This window comes from Hippichthys cyanospilos, chromosome 15 (genome assembly GCF_059441005.1).
Source record: "Hippichthys cyanospilos isolate Australia breed blue-spotted pipefish chromosome 15, RoL_Hcya_1.0, whole genome shotgun sequence".
NCBI lineage: Eukaryota > Metazoa > Chordata > Actinopteri > Syngnathiformes > Syngnathidae > Hippichthys > Hippichthys cyanospilos.
The window spans coordinates 5,457,501-5,468,811 of record NC_142383.1 but is presented as its reverse complement, the minus strand read 5'-3'; the positions used below and the strand labels follow the sequence as shown (position 1 = coordinate 5,468,811).

General features: G+C 34.6%; 1 protein-coding gene and 1 long non-coding RNA gene across 2 annotated transcripts in view; one reads left to right on the top strand and one right to left on the bottom strand.

Annotated features, from left to right (window-relative positions):
• Positions 1 to 200: 200 nt before the first annotated feature.
• Positions 201 to 11,311, top strand: part of LOC148411453 (uncharacterized) — a 14,795-nt gene continuing 3,684 nt past the window's right edge. The window contains exon 1 of the long non-coding RNA XR_015868009.1: positions 201 to 378. This is a non-coding gene — a long non-coding RNA (uncharacterized LOC148411453). The remainder of the gene's footprint in view (positions 379 to 11,311) is intronic.
• Positions 6,771 to 11,311, bottom strand: part of st8sia3 (ST8 alpha-N-acetyl-neuraminide alpha-2,8-sialyltransferase 3) — a 17,783-nt gene continuing 13,242 nt past the window's right edge. The window contains exon 6 of the mRNA XM_088435475.1: positions 6,771 to 10,609. Within this exon, the coding sequence (XP_088291601.1) occupies positions 10,327 to 10,609 (283 nt within the window). The 3' untranslated portion in view covers positions 6,771 to 10,326. The remainder of the gene's footprint in view (positions 10,610 to 11,311) is intronic.

Below are 11,311 nucleotides of genomic sequence, written 5' to 3'. Positions count from 1 at the left end.
TGGCGGATGACGGGACATTTTATCCTCCTGTTCTGTGCTCTCTCTTTTTCTGTCTCGCTGTCCCGGGCCATCTGCTGTGTACTGAGCAGCAGTATTGATCTGCAGCTTTGTGCTGGAGACCGCATGCTAATCTATGGCGTTAGTGACAAACACCGCTCGGCTTTGGATCGCATCTGTCCCACTGACTCTCTCGCGCTCTCTCTCTCTTTACTCCCCATATAACCAGTGTCATCCTCCCTCCCTCAACTTCTACCTCTTGATCGTTCTCTCCCTCAATGAGCGAGCATTTTTTTTTTTTTTTTTTTGGGATATGGGGAGCCATCTGTCCGCCTGTAAACTCTTCGTCCTCCGCCTCCTGCAGTGGTTGGGTGCTGCGTGGTGAGTCCCGTTCCATGTGTTCTGCGTTTGACCGGCAGCCATTTTCAGTCTCTGTCATTCGACGCCGCAGGGCCAGAGGTGCCCAAAATTGACAAATACTTTGTGTAACATCAGCTATGTGTAACATCTTTGTCTCAAATTACAAATGATGGTTTGGTCATTGTAATTACACCAGAATGTATCAACACAGTTATTGATGTACACAAAATGTGAGTACTGTATGTTCAATTATCATATGTAATATGATTTTAGAGTGCTGTTTTTATTTTGAAAATAAAAAATAAAGAAAGAAAAAATATAAGAGTCCATATTTATCTCATATGAGTCTATTTTCATAGTTTACATATGGAAACTGTCACATTCCAAGCATTAATAGATGTACTGCATAATGTTTTTTTTTCTTTTTTTAAACATTTAGCATACACAGTAAACAACAACAACAAGTGATTCATTGGATAAATATGTAAATAGCAACATCTTTACATGATTTTGTCAAATGATCTAGATTATACAGCATACATTGGTGTAATTTTCTATGAAGATTCAACATTTACATACATAGTGTTGATGTATACAAAGGTAATAACTTTTTAAAAATGATTAAATATACTGTATAAGTAAGCACAAAAATAGCATAGAATACATTGTATATCAGGAAAGAAACACGTTGGTGTGCGTGTGTGTGTGTGTGTGCGTGTGCGTGTGCGTGTCTGTGTGTATTTTAAGCAGAAACATTGAAACATATTATACAGTGTACCTAAAGTAAAAACATCTAATGCATAGAAATAACCAACGAAATAATACCACTGTTGTATTGATAAAAAATTATGCATATGTTATACTTCATAACATGCAAATATTTGATGTATAAAAAGTCTTAATTTTTTCAAAATTTTAGAAATAAGAAGAAAAAAAATACAGGCACTTATTAACTAACACACATCTGTAGAAATCATACAGAGCATTATGCTCAATACTCAATACCTAATTTTCAAACGGTCAATCAGTCCCAGTCTTTATTATTACATACATTACATATTATTACATATTATTGAAATCATAAAACAATATTTAAAATAATATAAAGTTAATAAAAAACTTTTTTAAGAATCAATAATTTGATATGGCCGTGTATAATACACAGTAGCAGTCTGTTTTTTACATCGACATATTAGTAACATAGAAAACATTTTTAAACCATCCACAAACACCTAGCTATTATGATACGTCCATATGACATGTTAAGATTTTGAGTTGTTAACTACTGCATATAATTAGAAGCGCAATTACTGTTAAACTCTGTTAATAGACAAAGGTATACAGTAGTAGTAGCGGTGATAAATAAATTTGATTTTGTAATTACAAACATATATATATATATATATATATATATATATATATATATATATATATATATATATATATATATATATATATATATATACATATTATTATTACACATGTGTGTGTGTGTGTGTGTATGTATAAAAACACATATTTATAAATGTTTTTGTGTGAACATATGTTAATTCATTGTGTTTGTTATTGTTCAGCATCAAATGAATGATGGAGGAAAAAGGAAACTTGCTGCAGAATTAATAATATTTCTCAATTGTTTTTTTTTTAATATTGTGTTTAAAAAATCACACAACACTCTTCTTAACACTGTCTAAACATTTAAAACAGCATTTGTAACCTCAGATTGCAGCTTATCAAGTTAAAAAAAATATAATAACCACCACACCAATTCATAGCTCGAGATGAATAGTTGAAGCGTGAATGTTTATTTAGAGTTGGACACACAGCGATGGTGGCGTGTGGTCACATTTGAATACAGCGGGCGGCTCCGCACGCGGCCATTGTGTTCTCATTAATAGCTGATTTCATGGCCAACAGAATCTCAACAAAAGAGGCAGCAGGTCTGAAAAGTTTGAAAAGATTTGAAGAGAATAAAAGAGAACGAGGAGGCACAAGTGAGGAGAAGGAGGAGGAATCAGATGAGGGAAGGATAAAGGGAAGGATTTTCTCGAGTTTATTCTCTAAACCAAGGACCAACATTATAAAGGATGTACTTGGCTTTATTTTTTTTAATATTATAAATACATTCCATAATGGATTTCATTATGGACATGCTATTTCCAGCTTTCTGTCCCTCAAAACTTGGTTATAATAATATTCTTTCATCAGAATGTTTTTTTTTTTTTTGACATTTTCCATAATTTAAAGGCTTGCCATCCCCTCAAGTTAAACACACTTTGGACACACAGCTCCATGCGTGCATACACACACAGTACAGTATGCTCGAGTAAACAGAAAGAACATGACCACAGGCACAAAGAGCTCATGCTAATTCAAATCAATATTAGTGATGAATTTCCATGGGAGCTTTGTTTCCTTCCACTGAACATGCACAGTGATCTGAGGCCAGCTTTTATTTCTCTTGTGTACACACTCTCGTCATCAATATCAAGCATGCGTGTGCATGTGTTTGAATATCATTCGTTTTTTTTTTTTTAGTTACAAACGAAGAGACTGGTGTTGCCATTTTGTGTGATTTTGAAAACAAAGAAATGATTTTGGGGGAATATTTACTTCCGTCTTTCAACACATGAAAGCACAATTTGACTGGTTCAAAACACATTGTGAATATTCTTTGACTTATTTGATTAAAAAAGATGACATATAGAACTGATATCGAGACATATAGGACACTACAAATGTTTACAATCCTAGTATTATTAAGTAAAGTAATTGGAAACGGGCTTAAGCATGGCTGTTATTCATATATTTTGATTTGCAGTGCAAATTCACATAATACACACAGCTTGTGATGAGTGCCTTTGCCACCTTGGCAAAAAAAAAAAAAAGTTGTGAAAACTTGAGACATTTTGGAAATGGATTTGAACAAAGGTGAAGCTTTTCTGAAGGCACAGTAAAAGAGGCAAAGTTAGTTTTACAGAGTTGTTATTCATTAGCCAAAAATTCAAAGGTGCGGAGCAAATATTGGGACGCCCCCCTTTACATGATTATTTAATGTCCTCTAGAGTGTAATTCTTTTAATCATAACATGTGATTTAACCTATTGATTTTCTCTCTGCTTGGAGAGCGAGAATGGGTGCAAAGGCTGCAGACTGAGCTGCTGTCTGACTTTTTAAACTTCTGATCAAAGAGGCGGATAAGAAGGAGAAGAAAAGAAGTATCAATAATTCACAGCAACTACACAAGAGTGAATTAGAAATGACAGCAGATTAGTGGAGCTGATTGTTAGCAAATGCGCATCAGAGCTACCGTGGATTTAATGACTATTATTCCATGAATCGATGACATGCTTCACATTTAACCTTATTGAGTGGACATTGTGGACAGTGTAACTGTGACTGTATCTACTGTTTTTGTATGTGATATTAAGCGATGCTGATCAAATGTCATTTCATTTTTTGTTAAATGTTTTTGTCCTTTGCTTGGAATCTCAAAAGCACATTTTCACTATATAGGCCTCCAATTTGAAACGGTTCAATATGGTGATCATCTAACTTTTCTCATTCCTAATTATTAAAAGCCTTTTATTCTAGTTTCACAAGTGTCACAAAAATGAATTGGAATGACTAGATTATAACAATTTCAAAATGGAATTGATGTGTAAAAAATATGGTATAACTCATAATCAATGGCAACTAATGATTAATTCAAACAAGCTATTATTCTAGCAATTATTTTGTACAATGATCAATAAATAAGAAGTTTGTAAAAAAAAGCAAACAGGAGATTATTTTCAAAGTTGCCTTTTTTGGGGGGGTAGGGTTAGGCTGATGTTTGCAAATGTCTTATTGTGATTCAAAACACTGTCAGTCTCCTTTCATATAGGAATAAACACATCTGAGAATATTTTTCAAGAGTCTGATTTTCATCTTTTGGACAATTTTACGTGTCTGATCAATTATTTGATTATCAAAGACAAAGCTATGAATTTTTTTGCGAGGCTAAAATTCATCATTTGGACAATTTTAGGTGTGTGATCAATTATTTAACTATCACGAAACGTACCAATTCATTTGGTAATTGATAAGTTGTCGATTAATTAATTAATCGTAGAGTTCTATCATGTAATATTGTATATTTTGGATATCTGAATATTTTAACAACAGCAGTTATGCTAAAGAAAAAAAGCTTAAAAGGTAAATCTAGCGTGACTTCTCCAGTTTGCCTTTTGCTACAAATTGATGACATAAATCAGCACGAGTGAAGGGGTCACAGGCCAAAGGTCTGTTCTCCTTGTACATGCCTTCTGACCTTTTAGTTACATACTTGCTGACCTACAATGCATGGCCTTTTCCCCCTCTTTTATTTTCAGCCAGAGGTGTACTTGATTTAGTCTGAGGATCAAATTCACTTACAGCACCAGCATGAATATTATTGATTTATAAATTACACATACATGCTGGATAACAATAAACAACAATTAAACAATATGTTTATAAAATGTGTTTTGGAGAATAAAAAATCTTAAAGGCTTTAGAACGACTTCTTACTCAAATTCATTATAAATATGAACAAGGAAAAATATTACATTTAGGTCTATTGTCACACACAACTCATTTATTTTAGTACAAGTACTACTTCATACTGTACATGTAGCCTGTTTATCAATATTTAATTCTGCACTGCAGGAGTGCCTCTCCCAATAGGGAGTCTCCAATCTCAGCAGTACAGCAGGTTATACACAATGAGTCATTTCCAATGCATATTAGTTGGGATCAATCAGCACTTTTCTAACCGACTATTCACCATTTTTTTTTTTTTAGCTTCTACACTCTCGATATCATCAGCAGTCTCCCCACAAATCCAAAACATAGACTACTTTTACTTTGCCCTGCTCCCTATTAAGAATATTGCAGACAATGACACAAGTTATGTTATGTTTATATATATATATATATATATATATATATATATATATATATATATATATATATATATATATATATATATATATATATATATATATATATATTTATTTATATTATATATATTATATATTATTATATATTATATATATATTATATATATTTATATTTATTTATTTATTTTTTTGTGAACATGGGCTGCTATTATTCAGTACCCCTTTTTTACTTGGAGAACTGGTCCATTTTAAATGGTGCAAATGTTAAATCTTTATTTACTTATTTATTTTAATTGGTGTGTAGAACACACCCTATATCCTACAGCAATGTGACTGTGATGTTGGACTGGACCAAGGGACAGCAAGCAGCGGCTCGAAAGCTGCATGCCCTCCCTTGTGGCTCTCTGGAGATTTGTCCAAGATGTGTGAAAATGAAAAACAATGGGGGGATATATTTTTTTGGTTTTAATGCGTTTAATGTTACAAACATGATACACATATTTTTAAAATGCTGTAAAAATGTGAAGACTAATTAGAAAAAAATCGGTAAAAGGAGATGTGCGTCACACATCCTGAGACACAAGTTCCTTACAGCATGGTGCCAGGCAGGTGGCTGTTGCAAAAAAAAGAAAAAAAACAAACAGAAAAAACGATATGGGTCATGGAAAAAGAGAAACATAGAAACAGAGGATTCAACCGTTTTGGGACCTCATCTTTGGTTTTCCTGTGATTGGCTGGCAAACAGTCCAGGGTATCCCCGCCTACTTGCCCAAAGTCAGCTGGGATAGGCACCAGCAAGCCTGCGACCCTTGTGAGGATAAGCAGCTATAGAAAATGGATGGATGGATCTTTGGCTTTCATTCAATTTTTGCATTGTAATATGAGGGTGTACGTCATCTTACACACCCAATGTTGATAACCTGTCCGGTGATGTCTGAAAATAGAAGTCACATTAAGCAATAGTATGATAGACACATATTTACTATTTAGCAACAAATAGGAGGTTGAGGGTTACATCTCTGGCTGGACCATACCAAAGACTACAAAAACAGGCAGTAAGGTAATGACCTTACTGCCGGATATTCTGCATTAAGGTAAGGGTGGGAATGGGGGCGTGTAATCATGAAATGATTCCTCAGGATGAGGAATTCCTCAGTTTTTCACCGCGTACATGTGGAGAAGAAATTTGACGCACTTAGGTATGATGGCCTTTAGATTTAAATTGGAACATTGTATAATCATTTCAATTATTATTTACAAACATGGACAAAAGTAAACACAAAGCTTTAATAGGAAAAATATGCTTTGCTTTTCTCTCTTCATTGATCAATCTTTATTTTGTAATATATATATATATATATATATATATATATATATATATATATATATATATATATATATATATATATATATATATATATATATATATATATATATTATATATATATATATTACAAAATAAAGATTTAAATAAAGACAGCACTCATTTCTATGACTGGACACTTTAAGTTTATTCTCTGGATGATGAATATGGTACTCAATAGCAGATATGTTTCCTTTCAAGCTGCCTAACCAAGTTTATCTGCAGCATTATTTATCAGAATGCAGTGATTCGGTATGATGGTTTATCCCCACATCACTGTGAACAAAGAGAACTTATTTGAACATTTTTTAAATTAAAAAAATACATATACCTATGTGTGCCATAGCATTTCCAAAAGAAGAAAGTGAATGAAATGAAAATGAAAAAAAAAATCCACATACTGTATATTTGCTTAAATGGGAAAATACATTTCAAGATATTTAAGGGAAAGGTTAAAAAAAATGAAAAGGCAACACACCAACAAATCAGAATGCCATAATTTTGCAAAATTAAAACATATAAGAGAATGACTACAAAATGAGTCATTTTAGTACATTCAAGAAGTGAGTGATGCTGATTCAACAAAAGCCCATATATTCAATATACTGTAAAAGGACACCAAGGCTCACCATTTTAGCCTATCATCAGTAAATAGTTCCTTCTTTCTGTATTCCTCTGTGAAACTAGATTGACGATCTTTGTTTTGTAGAAAAATAAGCCTTATTCTTACATTGTAATCACTAACAATAATTAACATTTCTGCATATGTTTCAATGTATTATAGACTAAATCCACAGCTGAAACCTGAATCCATTATTTTGTGCATTTCTATTTGTGTGGCTGCGCATTTGAGCAGAAGTTATAGGCTGTCACAGGAAGTAACTAAAATTGCAGTCACTGAGTTTAACAGAAAATTAAAATTGCCCCCCCCCCCCAAAAAAAAAAAGATAAATATGCTTGTCATTCTTTCGCAATTATAAAAGCTTCCTTTCATCTGAGAAGTCTTTCTAGGATATTTTTGAGTGTATTTGTGGGATTTGTTTTGGCCATTCACCCAGAAGAGCAGTAGTTCAGGGAATAAGGATATCTCTTGTTGTGTCAGTCAAAAGTTCTTCCAGAGCAAACTCATTCAAGCATGCCTTTATGGACCTTGCTTTGAACATTGAGACACAGTCATGATGGAGGAGAAAATAGCCTTCTCAGGACCTCTACCTTGGAAGCATAGGGTTGTCTAAAATATCATGGTAACATGCAATATATGATGAAATGCTTCTAAATACTTTTCTTGATTGTGCAACTAGAGTAATAATTAGAATTATAGTCTATTAGTAATTATATACTAAAATCCTGGTGAGCATCACTTGAGGGAGCAGTAAAGGTATGATGGACATTCAACTGACCTGGATTGGATCTAATAAACCTTAAACAGCTCACATTTAGCATCAAAAAACATTGAGCCGACACACAGACTCAACAATTGAAGGATATACACTTTACAAAACCAAATTTGCCAATGCAAACAAAAAAGGCAAGGAGGAAATCAGATATTTGATGACGTATTTTAATTAATACATTGGCCTGTTATAACCTATATTGTTCATTGTTTGTTTTTGGCCCCATCCTATTACCTACTGCTGAGAATGATGTACCGTACATTTAAACCAACAGCATATGACTTAGTTCACATGAAAGGACAAAATCATCAACACTGCTATTTTTTGTGTTAGCGTCGACTCAAAGTCAACCTTCAATCAATATTCAATAACACTATAAACTGTTGTTCTAGGTTTTGCATCAAACATCTTAACCTATCAAGCACTTTCAAAACATACAAACGAATGCTGCACAGATACTGTAACACATAAATACAATCAGTTGGAAATTCTACAAACCATTGATCCAAAAACCCAGTTGTAAGAAAATTGAACATATACTCTATTATGAATGTGATACTTGTACAAAGGTTCCATGAGAGGCAAAGATTTGATATGTGACTGTGACCATGCTGTGAACCCAAAACACTCCCTTCAAATTAATATCAAAGGGAATGCAATTAATATTTTCCAGCCCCCCCCCCCAAAAAAAACAACAAAAATAATGCACTTCTTAAAATGATTTTTCATCAACTCATTGGCCACCTGAGGGCAGCAAAATAGAGTCCTGCAGATACATATGAAGAAGAGTTTCACAACAAATGCAAGTGCTAATTATGCTGGCGTAAAAGTCATTTGTTTTCAAGGATAAAGAATATATACCAGTGAGTAATGGTATATGTGTTGATTCAATGTTTGTCTTCAAATATCTGTCCCGTCAATTATGTTTTGCATTGTTAGCAATAAGCTTAGGGGACAAGCTAGGCCACCAACCATGCTTCATAGCTATGATATTGCACTTTTTATCTGTGTATATTTTGTATTTTTGATCAAAAGCGAAATGTCATATGTACCAATGGAATTAGAATTAGAGTGTGTTTTGTCAAAACTTTCAAAAATGTATAGTCCAGCATTTGGATCTGTCTATTTTAATAAATCATGTTTGTTGAAAATGTGATTCCAATGGAGCTCATTTCATTTCAAGATTTTTTATTTACATGCTAATAAATCATTCCTGCCGTGTATACACATTCTAAGAAAATCTCATAAACCCTAACCTCTTTAAAATAATTGCAAAAATTAGTTGCATTCTAGACATGTTGTGGAATTGTGAGTATGAGCTTGCCAAAATTATCATGAATTTCTAAAGGGAATACGGAACATTTTACTGTTGGTCTTTACAATCACTATTCTTAACATGGTGTCAACTTTTTTCTTTTCGTAATATGCATATGTGCACAAACACCAACTTGATGTGTTTTAAAGTAATTCTGCATTTCTACCACACATTTTCACATGAAAACTGACACCGTAAAAATTCCCCCATGTTGTGCAATATTCCTGCAGAAATCCTAGGTTGTTGTATGATGCATTCAGGCACTGCAATAACTAGAATGAAGCTTGGTATAGCAGACCACCAAGGCTAAACTGTTAAAGAAAAAAAAAATACATATATGCGAGAGCCTGATCTCTGTTTGTATGTCTATATGTTTGTGGTATTTCGACTACTTCATACAGTACATCATGAAGAAAAAGATGATTGACAGGCGTGTTCATCGTGATTCTGGGAAGTGCATGGTTCAGTTAAGCTTTCTATTTTGGCACATGCACCACCCGTCTACAAAGTTAGTGAACGTTGGTTTGGAACATTTTTTCCCCCAACTTTCTTCAAACTACAATCAAACCAATAAAGGGTGCGATCACATCCTCACAATCAATGTTAGAATAAGGACTATGCATTTCTTGTGTTCTTTTTTGAAAATCATTTAACACTGTTAAATACCACCTTTGTGATATTTTGCTGAATCGCAGCATGACCTAGGGAGCAGCGGGCCTTGAGTGTCTTGACTGACATAAAAAAAAAAAAAGGAAGAGAGTCCTTGTTTCTACAGCTTCAGTGCAAGGCTGTCACAGCTTGATCGAGACTCTGTAATCTTTTGCTAAAATAGCGTGAGAGTACATGGCACCTCCTTAGCAAAGGCGTGCTGTTGTGAAAACCACATTCATCAGTCCACGTCTGACTGGTCCTTTTTGTGACTCTGGTCTATGGAAGCTCTGGTGAGACAATTGAAATACCTCCTGCAGGTTCACGTCTAAGCGCAGTGGGAGAGGCTGAGCTTCAGCAGTCCCTCTGTGTGCATCTTGTAGAGGAGTTTGAACTCAGCAGGTAACTGATGGGCCTCCTGCCATTTGGTGGTGAACTTGGTGCCCTTCTTGTCGTAGTAGTGATAAGGCAACTCCTTCCCCGTGTTGGGGTCCCAGCCGAATGGCCAGAAGCCGTACAGGTGGATCTGGTCACACATTGAAGATGCCAGCGTGTACATCAGGATGCCGGTGCTCAGACGCTTTGGCGACAGCTGTTTGGTTTTCCAGTAACTGGTGAGTCCAATTGAGAAGACACATTTAGTCAGTGCTCATTAGACTGCAGACTAGAAAACAAGGGAAGGAATACGTCACGCAATTGTAGTCACGTACTTTACATTTATGACTTATGTTGGCGTGTCGTGAGCCACAATGAAACCGTCGAGGGAAGGGGGGTGAAGAGTGTGCGTGTCTGTTAATGTGTGTGTGGAAAATTTGTGGAATAATTGGCATCAAAGCAGGAGATTTGCCAGTGAAAAGACTGATTGGGAGACACACATGGGATGGGCTTGAAAATCGGGAGAACTGTAGAGTTGGCAGATCTAGAACGTGGGGAAAAAAAAAAAATCATTTCTGTTTTTAAGTTCGTGACCACTATAAAGGGTGGAGGTATAAATTTGCAAAATGGTACACAAGAACCGAAAGAACAGATGTATTTTCACCACCTGCATTTGTATCGTTTTTGGGAGTACCTTTCGTCTAAAACCATAGGTGTCAAACTCAAGTCCTTGAGGGCCGGTATCCTGCATGTTTCAAAGCTTCTCTCAAATACACCTGAATCAAATGATTAGCATAATTTTTAAGGTCCTGCAAAGCTTGCATTTGACCCCCCTGTGTGTGTTGGGAAAAGAAACCTTGAAAACATGCAGGATTCCAGCCCACCAGGACTTTGATGGTCTAAAATGTGCAACTTATTCTTTTGTTTTTGTTTTTTTT